A 19,748-nucleotide genomic window follows, 5' to 3' on the forward strand; every position below is an offset into this window, starting at 1 on the left:
CTAAGCTTTTTTTTTAGATTTTCTAATATATCTATACATATTTTCATTCGTATTTATGCATTTCCAAAACATATCTCAATACATTTCTTAAAATTACCTTTATGATACATTTTAGGTTTTCAATACTTTAAACCTTGGTTGGGATAGATCATGACCAAAGCAAAACTAGTAGCTCTTAGCTTACAAAAGATCTTTGTTGTGTACACAGAAAATTCCTTGTTCTACTGGAATCCTGGACTTGGAGCATTCAATTACAAACGAGGACTTATGAGAAGCGAGTTCTACTGGGGTATATCATTATCAAACGTGTTTCTGCGTATCTTGTACAAAGACTCCACTGAGGTCTTTAGAAAGCTCCAGAAGACCAAATTCTCATTATTCTTTTTTTCCACCATGTCCAGTATTTTATTACCAATACTGTAACATTAATGCAACGCCATTTACAGTTATTGATCAATAATGAATAATAACAGTATTATGTGAGATGAAAAAGAGAAAAGGCTGCATTTGGCATTCCTTATTTTAAGGGCTTATCTCCTTTTTTTCTATTAAAATGCCCTTATGAACATTTAACTGTAAAAAGGAAATAAGTCCTTAAAATAAGGAATGACAAATGCAGCCTAAGTCCTGAATTATGAGAGAAGAATATTTAAATCCAAATAGAAGCGAGTGTGAGAGGTAAACGAAGAAATATTACAGTAGGTAACTTTAAATAAACTGTTCGTTCCATTTATAGGCTCAACATAAAAGGTTTGGATCTCCTTATTCAGACTCTAAAAAGTAAAAACTAAATTCAACTAGAAAACTATCCCAAGACAACTTCTAGCTACTTCAAAGCCAAAGCAAACCTATAGGGACACCCAAAAATGAAATGACACTCCTACTAATCCTACATTCCTACTACAACTAAACAAACCGAGTACTCCAAGATAGACCTAAAAAAGATTCAATCCTAACATAGATTAATACCTTACTAGTAAATGGTCATAGCTCTCTCAAAACATGTCAGATTTACATGGATTTCACCTCATGGAAAAGTTAATTCAATTACCTACCTAATGAAACTGAAATATGTAACATGGATAAGTTTTGGCCCTAAAATATGAAAGAAAAATAACCTAACCGCATCTTTAACTTTCTAAAATTCTAAAAATTCTCTAATAAAACTTTTTAAACTAATTTTAACTCCTTAAGATGACTAAAACCATATTCCTAAGACGTTAACAGACTAGGAAATAAATTTGAAAAAAAAAAACACAAACACTAAAATCCAAATGACCCAAAATAATGAAATTGCCACTTGCTCAAGAATATGAAGAAGTTTCATTTATTCTTCCATGATTACTTTCCTTGCTTCCACGCTTGAGTCACAATAAACAATAAAGTATGACCATCAGGAGAGTTTTGTTATTTATTTTTATTGCCATAAAAATGGAAACACTTGGTGGAAATAATTTGGAAACAACCTCTCTGTTTGTACAGGGGTAAGGCTGTGTACATCTGTCCCTCCCCAGACCCCGCATTGGCAGGCACCTCGTACACTGGGCTACCCTTTTAATTTGGTTTCTGCATAAGTTCAAAACAATGGTCCTTAGATCAAAAGGTTGTTTATGTCAATAAATCTTCCTTGCATGAGAACTTACTAGTTTACCTTTGCAAATCCGCTCAATCAATTCAAATATATACTATCCAGGACTGCATAACCAGCAGCAACTCCACCTTCATTTGATGATGACACTTTTGTCCGCATCAGATAACCACATTGATCATTAATTATCACTTTCTCTTTGTTCCTGCATTCCAATATGTCATACATGGTGTTGTGCTTGATGGAAAGGTATAACTTTAAAAACTTTAGTGCTATGCCAGATTAAGTATAACAAAGTTTAAAATATCCTAAGCTTTAAAGGGCTCCATCCTATTTATCAAAAAAAAAAAAAAGGCTCCATCCTGCACCTCCTGCCTTAACTACTCTCTCTCTCTCTCTCGCTCGCTCGCTCGCTCGCTCTTAATGCACACATAACAAAAAGGCAATAGAATAACTTAGTACCTTAGATAAGCACCATATATCCCAAGTTCTGATATGGCATGGTCTTGATGACAAATGCCATCCCGAACCAGAAATGCAGAAGCAGCAGTTGGAAAAATCCTTTGCATAAGAATGTAAGCAGCAAGTTCTTCAGTCCCTTCCCTTTCCAGTTTCAATAGAGTTTCCCTCACATTGTCACCATAGATATTGTTCCCTGAAGGATGAATCATAAACCATTGTTATGGAACTACCACCACAAAAATAATATTGAAACCTCAAAAAGCTAAAAGGAATAATGGTACCAAATCTGAAAAAGAAATTTCCAGAACTACTGATCAAAAACAAAGTACCAGAATACATGATTCACTTCTTCCATAATCCCTACTTTCATGCAAACAACTCAAGAGTATTGAACCTGTGAACCACTTCCAAATAGAAGGTTGAAGGCTTGAAGCAATTTCTAGTAAGTGAAGAGTGAAAGGAAGATAAGTTTCAAGAAGAATCCTGGGGAAATGGTTTATTTCAAAATTTGAGGCATTAGTAGTCCCATGGTTTATTTCTAAATCCTACAAGTGTTGGGCTCATGTGGGACTATAGACTAGGATATCATAAAAAAAAAAGAAAAACAGTATAAACTGGCGTAGGTACAGACGAAATAAATCATTCATGAGGGATTGGAAGGTTGTCGGGGCATTTGTGAGCCCAAATGGTGTGAGCTGAAATTCATAATGTCCATCATGAGTGTGAAATTCTGTTTTGTATATGTCGCCTTTGTGCACTCTAATTTGATGATAGACTGCCTCTAAATCCAGCTTAGAAAAAATCTGGGCTTTTTTGAGCTCATCCAAAAGTTTGCCAATCACTGGGATTGGAAACCGATCCTTGACTGTGATGTTATTGAGTGTCCTATAATCAATGCAACAACACCATGTTCAATCCCTCTTTTTGACCAAGAGGATAAGAGAAGAGAATGGGCTACGGCTTGGTTGGATGAATTGTTTATCTAATAATTCTTTAACTTGCTTCTCGATTTCTTTCTTTTGAAATTGAGGATAGCAATAGGGTCTTACATTTGTGGGTGCTGCTCCTGGGAGCAATGGAATGAGGTGATCGTGTTCCCGGGAAGGTGTTAATTCTGTAGGTTCCTAGAATACTGCTGCATATTGTTGGAGAAGTGCTCTAAGTTGTTGATGTTCTTCTTGTGTGATTGCATCTTGGGCTTGGGTTAACATGGGGCCTGTATGATTAAGTTCCCAGAGGATGGGCTGAGTGGGATCCTGAGCTTGTTTCAAGAGGGGAGATAGATTGATTGAACTTTTTGTTGATAGACCCTGTAGGCGAATCTTGGTTCCATTTGTCCTGAATTCCATTGACAATTGGACCAAATCGCACAATACCGGTCCCAGCTGTCTCAGCCATTGGATTCACAGAACAATACCGGCTCCGCTAAGCTCTAGTGGGTATAAGTCCACCACAAATGGCTACCCTTGGATTGTTGGTTCAATGCTTGTACATGCCCTCACAGGGAAGAGATGTACCATTTGCTACTTGGCCCTTGAATGCTGTTATAGGTTGGATTGGTAATCCCAGTTATTTGGCCAACACACCCGTTATGAAATTTAAGGTGCTTCCACTATCGATCAAGATGGACACGTGGAGCCCTTTGACTCTTCCTGAAACCCTCATTATTTGTGGAGAGTTGAGGCTGGTAAGGGCCTGGAGAGATATCTCGGGTGCTAGTTGTTGTTCTTCGGCCCAATTCAATTCTGGTGATCCATTCAGATATACACCACTTTCGGCTCCGTCTTCATTGTCATCTTGGATTGTGTAGATTTGTAAAGTTTTGCACCAGTGACCTGGCCCAAATCGTTCTTCACAATTATAGAAGAGACCCAATCTACTCAAAACTAGACAGATTTCTTTTCACTGCAGATTGGGAAGAGCATTGGGGAGACATGGTGTCAAAGGCGTTACCCAGAGTTACTTCTAACCATTGGCCAATTCAGATTAGCAAGTTTGAACCTGGAAACAAAGGACCTTCCCCCTTCAGATTTGAGAATATGTGGCTGCATTACTCGGGCTTTAAGGAGAAAGTAAAGGAGTGGTGGAATGAAAGTAACCCAAGGGTATATTGGGAAGGCATGAAATTCCATTGGAAGTTAAAAGAGTTGAAATTGAAAAATTAAGGAATGGAATGTTCTTCAATTTGGGAGGTTAGGAGAAAGAAAACAACAGTTGATAAACCAGATTGAGGAATTAGATGCAAAGGAAGAATTAGGTTCTTTAGGGATAAAGAGCTGAGGTGGGAGTTGAGGAAAAATTTGGAGGACATCCTCTTTAAAGAAGAAATTAACTGGAGGCAAAAGTCTAGACATAAGTGGATGAAGGAAGGAGACTTGAATACAAAATTCTTCCATGCCATAGCTAATGTAAGGAGGAAGAACTCCATTTCTAAGTTGGTGGTTGATGGTACAACTCTAACTTAGTAGACTGAGATTGAAGGGGCTTTTGTGGAACACTTTAAATCTATATTTAGAAGGCCCTTGAATAACAGGCTATAGATTGAAGGTTTGGATTGGCCTAGGCTCCCTCAAGAGTTGAAGGTGGGGTTGAAATAAGGGCAGCCATCTTCTCTATGGATAGATCTAAAGCTCTGCATCTCGATGGTTTCACGATGGCCTTTTATCAAAATTGTTGGGAGATACTTAAGGAGGATATTCAAAGAGTTTTCTCTGAATTTTTTGATAGAGGGGTGATTAATCCATGTATGAATTCTACTTTTCTTGCATTAATTCCAAAAAAGGAGGGAGCTTGCCACCTAAAAGAGTTTTCTCTGAATTATCTCCAAGAATTAGAGAGGCTCTCCACACAATCATTTCCCCCAATCAAGGTGCTTTTGTGAAGAATAAACAAATTGTGGATCAAATCTTAATAGCATATGGAAGTGTGGAAGATCAAAAAAGAAGTGAGAAGAAAGGGCTGGTGTTTAAATGGGATCTTGAAAAGGCACATAACTTGGTAGATTGGTCTTGTTTATTGGAAGTCCTTGAGTCTTTTGGTTTTGGACAAAGGTGGTGTAATTGGGTGAAAGGGAGGGTGAGGAGAAATAGAGGAAAGAAATGAATAATATGAAGGAGAAATAAGACCATAAGAATGGTGTTTAGAAATACAATGCGTAGTACATTTTCATTTACCTTTTCTTTTTCTTTTATCAACTTTTTGTTTACCTTTTCTTATGGCAATAGGGACATCGAGGTCTAGGAAGGGAGACTACAAGGGTGTGACCTTAGCACCTGTTGTCTCTTCAGCAATTGGAAGTGTAGGAGGTTCATGTGATGTAGGGGAAACAATATGTTCACTCTTGGCCCTATGCCGCTGGTACCACCTATGAATAGTAGGAGGATGAGGAGGCAATAGCAGAGGAACAAGAATAGTGGAGGGACTAGGGGATGAGTGTTCCACTCTGGACTCAAGAAAAGAAGACTCAACAAGAACCGGAAGGGGGAATGCAAACAACTGTGAAGAACACTCCCTTGAGATGAACCATAGAAGAGTGTAGACTCAGCAAAAGTAACATTCATTGAGACAAAACGAGTACCACTACTAGGATCAAAGCAGCAATAACCCTTTTGTGTGGAGGCATAACCAAGGAAAATGCACTTATGTACCTTTGGTTCAAACTTATGTCTCTAGGTACTAGAAATATGGACATAGCAAGTACAGCCCAAGACTCAAAGGGGAAGAGAAAAAAGCTCCTTGTTTGGATAAAGAAGATTAAAAGGAGACTTAAAACCCAAGACTTTGGATAGCATACGATTGATGAGGTATGTTGCTATAAAAATAACATCCCCCCAAACTTTGTAGGAACCGTCCAGAAGAAAAATGAAGAGAGGAGAGCTTGAGAGTTCAGCAATGAGGGTCTGAGAATGAGAGTTTCGAACCTTCTCTATCTCAGCACCCTAACATTCTTTTATTAAGATATATTTGAATAATTACAAGGAGGCCCTTAGGTGGGCAAGAATTTACAAAGAACTTAATATAGACAGGATGGGCCCAGAATAAGGCCCATTACAGAAAAGAAACATAAATAACAAGAAAGAATAAACAACCTATGGGCCATTTGGCCCATCTTCTCTACACTCCCCCTCAAGCTTAGCATAGATGTCAATCATGCCAAGCTTGCTGGTATCATGCTGAAGTTTTGCCTTGGGAATGCCTTTGGTGAGAAAATCTGCCAACTGTCCTTCAGATGTGATGAAAGGAAGACACACTTCACCCGAAGAGATCCTTTCCCTAATGAAGTGTCGATCAACTTCAATATGCTTGGTTCTATCATGTTGCACTGGGTTGTGAGCAATGTTGATGGCAGCCTGATTATCACAGTACAACATCATTGGCTTGTCATATTCAACTCCAAGTTTTTCCATCAATGATTTTAGCCATAATAATTCAGAAACTCCATGTGCCATGGCCCTGTATTCTGCTTCAGCAGAGGACCGAGCAACAACCGATTGTTTCTTGCTTCTCCAAGAAACAACATTACCAACCACCAAGCTGCAATACCCAGAAGTAGATCTTCTGTCATCAATGTTTCTGGCCCAGTCAGCATCGCTGTAGGCTTCAAGTTTCATATGAACATGCTTGGCAAACAGAATACCTTTTCCTGGGGAGCCCTTCAAATAACATAGGATTCTCTCTGTTGCTGCCAGATGAGTGTCTTGGGAAGCATGCATGAATTGGCTAAAGCAACTGACTGCATATGCAATATCTGGCCGAGTCATGAATAGATACAAAAGTTTCCCAAGAAGTCTTTGAAAGATTCCTTTGTCTTCTAACAATGTCCCTTCTGAGGCTGAGAGTTTATGACTCATATCAATAGGAGTAGCAACTGGTCTAGCACCCATCTTTCCAGTCTCGGAGAGCAAGTCAAGAACTACTTCCTTTGGGAGATAAGAATCCCATCCTTGGATCGAGCCACTTCTATACCAAGAAAGTATCTCAAGTCCCCCAAATCTTTAATCTCAAACTTTGTATGGAGAAAAGATTTTAGATCATGAATTCCTGAAACATCATTACCAGTCACTACAATATCATCTACATACACAATGAGGTATACTGCCAGAGGCCCACTCCTCTTCACAAAAAGAGTATGATCGGACTGTGTCTGCACATAACCAAAGTTAACAAGTGCTGTTCTAAATCTCTCAAACCATGTTCTAGGGGACTGTTTTAGTCCATAAAGAGATTTCTTCAGCCTGCATACCTTCCCTTTCATATTAGTTCCATACATCCCTGGAGGAAGAGACATATAAACCTCCTCATGTAATTCACTATTCAGAAATGCATTCTTCACATCCAATTAATAAAGGGGCCAGTCAAAGTGAGTAGCTAAAGATAGAAGAACCCTCACAGATGTCATCTTGGCAACAGGTGCAAAGGTCTCTAAATAATCAATCTCATATGCTTGTGTATTGCCTTTTGTAACCAGTCTGGCCTTGTACCTTTCAATAGTGCCATCAGCTTGGTATTTGATAGTAAAGACCCACTTGCAACTGACTGGATCCTTCCCTTCAGGCAAATCCACCACTTCCCATGTGTCATTCTTGTATAGGGCATCGATTTCAGATCTCAAAGCATCCCTCCACTCTGGAATCTTAAGAGCTTCTGACACAGACCTGGGAATAGGATGAGAAGCAACAAAAGAGAGAGAGGCAAAATATGGAGGTGAAAGCAAACTGTAAGAACGGTGCTTGGAAATGCAGTGTGCAGTGCATTTCCGTTTTCCTTTCCTAACAGCAATGGGAATATCAAGGTCAAGAAAGGATGAATCCAAAGATGCTGAAACAGTACCTGTTGTCTCTTCTGTGACTGGAAGTGTATGAGGCCCATGTGTTGTAGGAGAAACAACCTGCACATTTCTGGATCTTTGCCTTTGATACACCTTGGGATTGAGGATAGGACGAGGAGGTAGAGTACTGGGACAAGGGGAAAGGAACGATTGATCCACCCTTGATGCATTTGAAGGAGAAGCAGACACATCAAGAGACTCAACAGGGACAGGAAGAGGAAGAGCAAACACCTGTGACAAATCCTCCCCCTGTGGACAATGTCCTTCTGGAGAGGAACCATAAAAGGGGGAAAGCTCATCAAAGGTGATATCCATTGAGACATACCGATTGCCAGACTTTGGATCAAAACAACAATAACCCTTCTGTGTGGGGGAATAACCAAGGAAGATACACTTTTGAGCTTTGGGTTCAAATTTATGCCTTTGGACACTTGGAACATGTACATAACAGGTGCAGCCAAAGATACGAATAGGAACAGGAAAAAGGTCCTTGTCTGGATGAAGAAGATTGAAGGGAGACTTAAACCCCAAAACCCTGGATGGCATACGGTTTATAAGATAAGTAGTAGTAAGAACAGCATCACCCCAAAACCTGGTAGGAACATGTGAGGCAAATAAGATACTTCTTGCAACTTCAACAATATGCCTATTTTTCCTCTCAGCAACCCCATTCTGTTCTGGGGTCCTAGCACATGAGCTTTGATGAATAACCCCCATGTCAGAGAGATAGCAGGATAGGTTTTTCTCAAAGTATTCTTTTGCATTGTCAGATCTGAAGATTTTAATCCTGGTATCAAATTGGGTTAAAACAAATTCATGGAATTGTCTTACAAGTCTTGGAACTTCATCACGGGATTTCATCAGGAATATCCAAGTGAACCGAGAAAAATCATCAATAAACAGGATAAAATATTTATAGCCACCCATGGAAGGTAAGTGGTAAGGCCCCCATACATCAAAGTGCACAATATTAAAAGGAAAAGAAGATCTTTTATTACTCAAAGGATAATTGTTTCTACAATGCTTTGACAATTCACAAGACTCACAATGAAGACTAGACAAACTAATTCCCTTAAACAGTTCAGGGAAAAGATGACTCAAGGCAGAAAAAGATAGATGACCAAAACGACGATGACACAACATAATCCGACTAACAGACTCTGAAGAAACAGATCCAAGAGCAGCATTCCCAAGATGATCAGTGCATTGTTCCGGGGTATCAAGCAGGTATATTCCGTTCGCCTCATGGCCACTCCCAATCACCTTCTGAGACTCCAGATCCTGAAAAACACAATAGGAAGGAAAGAAGGTTACACAACAGTTTAGTGATTTGGTTAAACTGCTTACAGACAACAAATTTGTATTTAGTTTAGGTACATGAAGGGCAGAAGGTAGGAAAAAGGAATCCGTAGCCTTGATGGTTCCCTTACCAGAGATAGGGGCAAGTGAACCACCAGCTAAAGTGATTTTATCACGTCCAGGGAGCAAGTCATATGAAACAAATAGGGTAGAAAGATTGGTCATATGGTCAGAAGCACTTGAGTCAATAATCCAAGGGATTTTGAGATTACATGAAGTGGTAGCATGATTGGCAAAAGCCCTTTTACTTGAATGAGCAAATGCTGAAGCAACAGAAGAATTGCCTGAAGGGTTGGAAGAAGAGGTCACTTCACTCAGCTGACTGATCATCTTTCCAAACTTTTCATATTCTGCTCTCATGGCTGCCAACTGTGCAGAAGCAGACATTTCTTCACTATCTGGCCCGGTAGCTACATTTGCACTTCCTGATCTTTTACTATCATACCTTTTCTGAAACCGACTGGGAACAAGATTAGGATGTAATTTCCAGCACTTATCTTTGGTGTGCTTTGACTTCTTGCAGTACTCACATATAACTTCTTTCTTTCCTATGCCACCAGAAGTTCCAGCATTCCCTTTGGGTTTAATCCCCATATTGGCAAAGTGATCATTCATATCAGCCCCTTGAACCTGAACAGACCTTCTTCTCTCTCACTACTCACCAATGCATAAGCTTGTGACAAAGAGACACACTCCTTGGAAAGAATATTCTGTTTTGTGATATCATATTCTGGGTTTAGTCCAGTTAAGAACTCAAATACCCTGTTCCTTTCAACCAATTTTCTGTAGGTCTCTGCATCATTGGTGGTGTCCCAAGGTACAGCTTCTATTAGGTCAATCTCTTGCCATAAGGACTTAAGGGTTGAGAAATATACAGCAAGAGGTTTCTCCCCTTGTCTTAAATTCTTTACATCACTTCTCAATTTATATGCCCGGGCCACATTGAGTTTTTGTGAATAGGTTTCCGCAACACTGTCCCAAATTTCTTTTGCTGAATTCATCCATAGGTAGTGTTGGCTGATTTGCGGCTGCATTGAGTTCACAAGCCACCCAATGACAGTGTAATTTTCTTGCATCCACTTCTCGTAGGATGGATCATCTTCTGGGGGAGCCTTCTTACTCCCGGAAATAAATCCCCACTTTCCTCTACTACAAACATGAATCTTTACTGATTGTGACCATGCCAGATAATTAGTTCCATCTAGTTTAACTGTGGTCACAGTCAATAAGGAATCATTTGGAGTTCCCTGAACCAGTCCATATTCGGCACCACTTTTGTTTTCAAACTCTGAGGAGTACATCATGTAAACACTCTAAACAGAGTTCAGCCGACCACAAGAAGACAATATATTGAGTTCAGCCTTCAAGAAGTAATCAGAAACTCCTAGGCACTGTGCAATCAGCCGAAGTACCTTTTCAAAGTTGTGCACTCAGCCAAGAAGAGTAAATACCAATCGGTATTGCTGAACAGGCCTTTTCACAAACACAGTGTGGGCAATAGAGACAGCCCCACTGTCAAGGAAGAGAAAAGACCCCAAAAAACAGTTCATACAGCCCCTTAAAACAGCCAAAATATGAGTAACAATACATAGCCTTGTTACAAGGATGTTTCGGTAGGTTTTAACAGTCCAAGAAGAAGAGAAAAAACAGCCCAAAAATTTCTGGGTTACACCAGATTTAATGCAGTCGAAGGTAGTACAGAACAACTAGGGTTTTTGGACACTTCAACAGTCCAAACACAGTCGAAGATAATACAGAACAACCAAAAACTGAGCACAACTTACAGTTCGAGCTTCAACAGTCCAAACACAGTCGAGCTTCAAAAACAGAACAACCAGTCCAAACACAGTCGAGCTTCAATAGTCCAAACACAATCGAACTTCAGAGCAGAAAACTGAGCACAACTTACAGTTCGAGCTTCAACAGTCCAAACATAGTCGAGCATCAAAAACCGAACCGAGCTATTCCCCTTCTCCTTCCCCTTTTTTTTTTTTTCTCTGATTCTTCCTGGCCACCGAACCCCTTCCCCAAGAGATTCTAGTCTTGGGCTCGTCCACTGACCTCCAAGAATCAGGCAGTATGTGACTAAGCTTCCAGCCCTATGATATTCAGGTTCAGATATGCTCTGATACCAAGAAGAAAACTGAAGAGAGGAGAGATTGAGAGTTCAGCAATGAGGGTCTGAGAATGAGAGTTTCGAACCTTCTCTCTCTCAGCACCCTAACATTCTTTTATTAAGATATATTTGAATAATTACAAGGAGGCCCTTAGGTGGGCAAGAATTTACAAAGAACTTAATATAGACAGGATGGGCCCAGAATAAGGCCCATTACAAAAAAGAAACATAAATAACAAGAAAGAATAAACAACCTATGGGCCATTCGGCCCATCTTCTCTACACGTCCCAAAGAAGAAAAAAAAATAGTAAATTATAGCTTTAATACCAAGAAGGAAAACAGTCCCAAAAGAAAAAGAAAAAACAGCAGTTGATTAAAAAAGGGGAAGGAACAAACGAGATAGCAAAAGAAAGAAGAGAAGGAAGAAAAGATGGAAGAGATGAGTTAATCGTACTCTCTCCCTTCTCTAATCTTTTAATTAAAGGGTTAATCACTAATTAACAATAAATTACAAGTAAGCCCTTAGTGGAGCGGCTGGCTGATTTAAAAATAAGAGAAAAAAAACTAATGCTGAAATAGGCCCATAAGAAAAGGGCCATTAAGAACAGAACAGAACATACAAGAATATAAAAAACAACTGTGGGCTATGGGCCATTCGGCCCATCTTCTCTACACTAACTCAAGGTTCTAATGAGGAACCACCTCCTTGGAGTGAGAAATTAAGAGGGAGGGAGAGAGAGAGTTGTTTGAATAAGCTTCCTGCCTCCTTTCTTTCCTCTGTTTGTATTTATTCATGAGCTTGTTACATTCTGTTACATTCTTGGAAGTCAAATCCCAGTTCTTGTTATATTTGGTTATGCCACCCTGTTATTAGTTGTGTCTGGGAGTTGACGCGGAGTTCTTCTTTTGTAGGTCTTGTGTTTGGGTTGGCTATCTCCATACACCCGGTCTTGGTTCAGTACAATTTCTTCTAACAAATAGGGTCAGAAATAAAGTCATTCGGAGGAACCTAGGAGTAGCTCCAATATGTGATAAAATGAGAGAAAGTGGATTAAAATGGTTTCACATGCATAGAAGACCACCTACAGCACCCGTGAGAAGACAAAAGTTGAATAGGCTAGAAGGGCTTAGGCAGACTAAAAAGGATATAGGTCAAAGTAGTAAGAAGTTATTTAAGTGCTCATAATTTTTGTGATCACTTGCTCATAATTTAATAATGGGATATGACATTAAACAAAATGGAACGGTACAGGACTTATGCAGCCAATCCCGTAGAGTTGGGATAATGATGATCAGATGATGATGATGTCTTTTGGGAATGATTTGTTGAATTTCTTTATCCTTTTCTACTATTTTCCTCTTTTGGATTGTTTTACTGCAGTTTGGTTGCAACAAGTTCATGTTTGTATTTCCTAAAATAATTACTTCCATAATAGAGGTGTAGCTAAGGTTTCTTTCACATTGTCACCAAACTCACCATAGGTTGTTCTTCCCAGGCTAGTGACAAATAATCACTAGCGATACAATAACAACAATAAAAACAGCTATAACAATAACAATAATGATGATGATACCAAAGAGTTGTTTGTCTCCCTATTGGTGCTTTCTTTGTAAGGTTAATGGTGAGAGTTGCTATCATTTATTGATCTCATGCTCCTTTGTTAAAGATTTATGGGAATGGTTTTCTTCTTTGTTTGGTTGCAGGTGGGCCCTGCCACCAGATGTGAAAAGCTTGTTTGCTCCATCCTTCCTCAGATTGCCACAGAAAAGAGGAAGAATAATGTGGCATTGCGTAAGGGCTGCTATTATATGGACCATTTGGGAAGAAAGAAATCTCAGACTATTCTCAGGGAAGGAGAGAAACAAGGAATCTATTCAGGAGGTGATTTGTTTCAGGGTAATGCATTGGCTCAAATCTTTGGAACTCTTCAACAATGTATCATTAGATGATTTGTCAAGAAACCGGAAAGAAGTTGCATTCTCAGCCCCAGTTCAGGAGGTATCAGTCCCAGTTTGGTCCCCACCCCCCCCACCCCCCCTCCAAGTGGCTTTCACAAATTGAACATTGATGGAAGCAGTTTTGGCAACCCAAGGGCCAGGGCCCTCAGGTATTGGAGGTGTGATAAGGGATGAAAAAGGGATAATAATTGCCCTGTTCTCAGACCCAATTGAAGCTGGTGATTGTCTTAGAGCTGAGATTTTGGCAGCTTTAGAAGGTGTGCAGAGAGTTAAGGACCTAAATACAAGGAAGCTGATCATTGAAGGAGACTCAAGCTGGTGGTGGATTGGCTGAAGGGAGAAAACAATGGGTTGTTGGTGTACAGTAATGAAAAGAAAAAGTTCAAGTGGCTGATAAAAGACATGGAAGTTAAAGTAAATTGGGTTAAATGATGTACAAACTCCCTTGCTGATGGGTTAGCAAAACAAGGGGTTAACAGGGGTATTTTGTTTTGGGCTCAACTGTAACATTTCTACTTTACTTATCTTGATTGAAGGAGATAAGAGAGGTTATCTCCTCCATTTGTATCCTTTTTTCTAATTAATGAATTATTCTGTTATTGATAAAAAAATGATACCAACAATGACAAGAAACCAAAATAATGATAATAGGAATAGGAATAATAAACTACTCCTGCCATGGATACCCAAAAAAAAGGGTAACTTAGTGAAACACTCCTACAGTTTCATGGATTTACTAAAACCTACCTTATAGTTTGCGTTTTACTAAACACCCCCTATAGTTTGCAATCAATTTACTTAATCAACCTTCCATTAGATGACAGTGGAAAATGACAGTTTTCACCCTAATACCCATTTGAATACATTTAATCAAAAGAAAATACCATTTGTGCCCCTAGTAAGACACAAGAAACCACTCTATTTGGTTCTATTTGGTCAATTTTGTTTTTTTTTACAAAGAAGTGTTAGGGGCACTTTTGGAATAATGAATCATAGGCCCATGCCCTTGAACATTTTCCACTCAGTTTAGGTGATCATTGTACTATTTTCAGATGGCAAAACAAACACTTCTTAGTGAAAGGTCGATTAAGTAAATAGGTGCAAACTATAGGGGTGTTTTAGTAAAATGAAAACTATAGGGTAGGTTTAAGTAAAATAGTAAATCTGTTAAAACTATAGGCAGTGTTCTAGTAAATAACCCAAAAAAATGACAATAGAGCAGCCAAACCTCCTCCTTCACGTTGGGGCTTGAGAACAAATAACTCAGGGCTCTTGATTGCATTCTTCACAGCATTGGAGTCATCCAAACTCCATAATCCAGCAAAGCATTTACGTAGCTTGGCAATATCATCCTTGTTCTCGAGGAACCTGCTTGGCATGGCACACAAATAACACAATGAGTAAAACAATCAATAAAAAACCAAATTCATTGCAGTTTTCCATAAATATGCAGCTTAAAAGTTCAAAAAAAGGTTAACTTGATTAGAATCAGAGAATGTCAAGTGAAACCACAGAAATCAAATAGGAACATAATTGTGCATCAGGAAACTTCATTTTAGCGAGTCATTTACTGGATTTTGAGCACACTTTTACAAATATTGGCATCTTAAGATAGATTTGCTTCTTTCCTGCTAAGAACTATGCATTGTGTTGGGGGGGGGGGTTGTATAGTGGCAGGAGAGGGATTGTCTGATACAAACCTCACAATAATGGAAATCTAGATGCTTTTCCCTCTGCTTTTTCGGTTTATCAGATAGAACTAGAGTAGGATTATGGAAAACCTATGTTTCTGGGAATTGGGACATTCCCATATGCCAAAGGTTCCATAGTCTCTATTCTATATTCAAGTTCAAGAATCTGTCATTGCATTGTGCCTCAATTTTTACATATGGTATTACCTGGAATCTTGGTTTCCTTGGGATCATAAGAGCCTTGAAGTCACAGCCTTTGTCAAAGAGTTCAGAGGCTTATTTCTGTTGAGTTTACTATCTTCTCTGGGCATGTGGGTTTTTTTTTGTCAATTTACTTGTAAGCATATAAGTTCTTGATAGGGGCCAAAAGCCCTAATATTATTTTCTCATATCATCTCTCTTTCTTCTCTCTTCAGATTTTTTGTCCTCTTCCTTTCTCCATTAAAATCATTCACTTCTTCTACTATAGTCCATCTGATACCAATAGATGGGTCTAATGAATTTAGTCTAACAAGCACACTAGTCAGTACTGCTCATATTTCTTTACTAGTCTCAGATCCAATGCTTCTCTCCTCCATTTCCTCATAATTTCATGTAGAGTTTCATCACACTTCAGATCAGGGTATTATGCTGGAAGGTATCAGAATGAAGGTCAGCATCCGTGAATTACCCACCAATCAAAAAATATCTGTCAAGTACTACAATGGCATTGAAGAAGGTGAGCACTTCTTTCTCATGTGCTTCTTGTGTCAGGTAGAAAATAGGTTAGCTTGACATCTTTCCATTCAGTTAGAGTAAAACTAGGACCAACCAGAATAAGGGACATTTCATGTCTCCTTTTGGCTCACAATGGAACCCACCATCAGATTTGCAGAGCACCCTTGGACCGGTTCTCCTCCGTCCTTGCAGAGAGGGTCAGATATGAAGGTGCACTTTTTTGCTGGTATCTGGAGCATTTGGAAAGAAAGGAACAATAGGATCTTTTCTAACAGATCCACCTTCTCGAAGACCATACAACATTGAATCCTATACAGGGATGACGTCAGTGACCTTTAAGTGGATTGATTCTATGCAAGAGACTGCCAGCCCAATATCCCTTTCTTTCTTTCTTCAGCAAGAAGTACTTAGGACTGTGTCTTCCCCTACACCAATGTAGCTGTTAATCTTAATTTGATAGAGTCTCCTCAAGAATCTGGTGTTCTTGGAAATTTATGGTGCTTTCAGAGATCAGAGAAGAAACACCGTACTGGTGTTCCTGGGGCTGTTAGGTCATGGAGGCTCCACGAGGGAAGACTTGATGATTTTCCATCAAAGGTCAGACTGATGCATTCAGATGGATTGACAAAAGACAGCCATATGCCCAGAAAAAGATAGTAAGTCAACACATATTGAGAGTGTAACTTGTCCATATCTCATTCGGATGGATTACCAAATCTACTAACACCATAATGGATAGACTTCCTAGGCTATGGTTGAAAGACCTCTGAGTTGTAGCAGAGACCTCTCCAGGGAAAAAGAGTGTTTCCTTCTTACTATTTCTGGTTACTCCTTTTTATTCATTTCATGGCTTAGGTTAGGTCCCTTATCTTAGACCATGGATAGGCTTATATTTCCTTCTATTCTCCTCATTTTTACTGATTGAATAGAAGCTGAATATACTTGCTCAAAATCAATATTAATCATTTCATTTTGTACAGAGAAAATAATTAAGAAAAAAATATGGGTCTGTTACCTTTCAAGTACATTAGGTTTTGCCAACTCTTGCTGAATCTTCTTGGTTCCTGCTAAATGGTAGGAAATAGATGGGCACTTGATAGCAGAGGACTGCTCCATTAGTAGCCTAGCTCTCCATTCCTAGTCAATGAATAAGAACATAAGCATGTCAACCACCTTGAAAGAAATTGTGCAACATTAAGGCACCCTAGACTCTAGGACTGTCTAATTGTGGGCTCGGATCTGCTACCCACTAGTTGTTCCCACATCCCTACCCACCAGACATAACAGCTGCGCATTGGGAATATCTCCCTTTTCATTCATACGGAGATGTTTCCAATACACAGCGGTGGTGGGTATAGATGTGGGAACAACTAGTGGGTAACAGATCCAGAGTGTCTAATTGCAGTCCACAGAATGATAAATGACTTTGAAATCCATAACTTGATAGCACCAACCTAGGAAATCCCATGCACCCAAAGTCATTTGAAAGAATTTCAATGTGTCATTAGTCAAAAAAAGTGTGACCAATCATAAGATTACAGTAATATCAGGTGATTATACAGGTCCTTTTTTATTTGATTAGATCATTTCTTATCATGGAAGACATTCTAGGAAAGAATTTCAATGTTGTTTATCATTATTATGCATTTGCAGCATGCACTGGTCAGTCTTGCATGAACAGACATGAGAATGCCAGAGTATGGCTTGGCAAGATGGGAAAATGTAGACCCTCGGAAATGTCCAAAGAAAAATATTTTCTAGTAAAATATTCCATATATTTTGAACTCTAACATCTTATACATATGGAAAAAAGTCAAAGTTCATATTTGCTACTTAGTAACATTTTACAGGAAAATTGATCCATCATGTATATTAGCCGTCCATTCATGTCAACTTACCCAGGAGAAAAAGGAAAGTGTTACATAGAATATCTCTCAAGAATCCATGTAGAGTTGGAATTAAATGTATGACAGATAATGGACACATTATCAATTTAGGAAAGTCCATTAAAACTAGTACTGGCTGACCATCCCTGGGGCCTGCCAAAGGTACATTTCTTCCTAAGTAGGTTTTTTTTTTTTTTATTTGTGCATGTACCAGTTGACCAGCCCTTGAGTTCTGATGTATTAGGTATATGCCACAAGGGGCTTTTTAGTCTTTTCTCCTTTCTTTTAAGTTGTACGGTCGCCCTAGTATATATAATAAAAAAGGCTGGCACCACCAGCATCATCTTGAGTCTCTCTCATTCTCTTTCTCTCTTCCTCTTCTCTTCTCTTCACCCACTGTTCTAGTGATTAAAACATGGTATCAGAGCAGGACAGTGCTCTGTAATCATCTCCTGCTATTCGAAACTCTTCCCTGCTCCTCTGAACTGAGAATGGAAGAGACAAGTGCAAACTCCATCTAAAGACTGTTCGTTCCAGTTCCTGCCCCTGTTTCTTGGACTGCAACTGATTCATACAGCACCCAGAGACCAGTGGATGACTGATTGAGTCTTCTTAAGAGGTTGGTGTTCTCTTTCTGTGGTTTTCTGTTTGTTCCTGAGTTGGAAACTGTAGAGACTCCTGGACTGAATACGAACAGAATTTAAAATCAACCTTTTTTTTTAGTTCTTGTTGTTGAAACCAAGAACTTCTTAAGTTGTTCTGCTTGACTGAATGGTATAAAGGGAATTTGTCCCTCTTTGTGGGTGTGAAGACCCAATAATCTTCATGTTTGAGGAAAGTAGGTCATAAGTGACCTGGTTTGACTGACAGAGTGCAGCAGCTTTTTTTTTTAATGTGTTCTATTGTTTGTATTGCCTTAAGAAGGGGCCTATCAGATCTGTGAACATCTGTGACAGCAAGGCCTGTGCTCTGATTTAGCAGTTGTCTGTGTTAGCCTAGTTGAGTAAGGACTGTAGTAAGCTTGTGTCTGCTGCCTACATTTGGCTCCCATGAACTCTGAAGATTCTGCAACTTTGGAAACCACCTCACATCAAGGAGGGATGTCTGGTGGTTATGAGACCCTTCACTTTCCTATGACTATTACCCCTTGGACGGCAGAAATTATTTAGCTTGGTCCAAGGAGATGTGACATTACTGCCAGGGGTAAGGCTGGATATATAACTGGGATGACAAAGGAACCTAAGTCTGGTTCTGCGGATTATGATAAGTGGGACCAGGAAAATTACATGATAAAGTCTTGGCTTTTGACCTCAATGCTGCCTTCAGTCGAGCAAAATTTCATGTGGGCTGAGACAGCAAAGGAAATTTGGGATCAAGCCAATGCACCATACTCAGAACAGAGACACTATGCACGGATTTATCAGCTACAGGCAGAGTCTTTAACATGCAAGCAGGGTGAGAGGAGCTTATCAGCCTACTACTCTACTCTCACATCTGTCTGGAAGGAATTGGACTACTACCAAACCATTGAATGGGAGAGTGAGAAAGATGCCAAGGCCTACAAACAGTTGGTCTCCCAGCAACGGGTGTTTACTTTCCTTCTTGGCCTTAACCCCATGTATGAGCCTATCCGGGTATAGATTTTGGGCAGCAAGGATTTCCCGTCTGTCCAAGAGGTGTATGCTTTAGTTCAATCTGAGGAAAGTAGGAAGTCTGCTATGAATTTTCTTGAGGGGAGACCATAGCTTTAATTGTGCGAAATAACGTCAATTAAGCAAGAAAGGGGGAAAATCAGAAAAAAGTGAATGATAAGGATAAATTGTGGTGTACTCACTACCAAAAGTCTAGACACAACCGTGAGACATGTTGGGAACTGCATGGAAAACCAAAATGAGCACAGGAACTCAACAAGAAATCAGCACAAGAACAGAACAAGAAGCTGTCCTAGAAGTTCACCTCAGCCAACCTTGCCTCACATGAGTCTCAGGATTGTCCTTCTAGTTTTGATCCCAAGGAGGATATTATCAACTCCTTCTATGACCATTTGGAGCAGTATGGTAGGGCTATCAGACAAGCAGATTCTAGATCCACACCTTCTACCTCCTCAGCCTCTTCCTCAGGTAACTTAGCCTTTGCTTTTCA

The 19,748-nt window shown here is 39.5% G+C and overlaps 1 protein-coding gene across 1 annotated transcript in view; it reads right to left on the reverse strand.

Moving 5' to 3' along the window:
* Positions 1-1,313: 1,313 nt before the first annotated feature.
* Positions 1,314-19,748, reverse strand: part of LOC104590779 (glutathione synthetase, chloroplastic-like) — a 79,758-nt gene continuing 61,323 nt past the window's right edge. Inside the window, exons 9-13 of the mRNA XM_088896478.1 lie at positions 16,736-16,857; positions 14,541-14,680; positions 2,051-2,243; positions 1,652-1,793; positions 1,314-1,566 (exon numbers count right to left, since the gene is read on the reverse strand). Of these exons, the coding sequence (XP_088752604.1) occupies positions 1,670-1,793; positions 2,051-2,243; positions 14,541-14,680; positions 16,736-16,857 (579 nt within the window). The 3' untranslated portion in view covers positions 1,314-1,566; positions 1,652-1,669. The remainder of the gene's footprint in view (positions 1,567-1,651; positions 1,794-2,050; positions 2,244-14,540; positions 14,681-16,735; positions 16,858-19,748) is intronic.

This window comes from Nelumbo nucifera, chromosome 1 (genome assembly GCF_055504915.1).
Source record: "Nelumbo nucifera cultivar China Antique chromosome 1, China Antique-T2T, whole genome shotgun sequence".
NCBI classification, from domain to species: domain Eukaryota; kingdom Viridiplantae; phylum Streptophyta; class Magnoliopsida; order Proteales; family Nelumbonaceae; genus Nelumbo; species Nelumbo nucifera.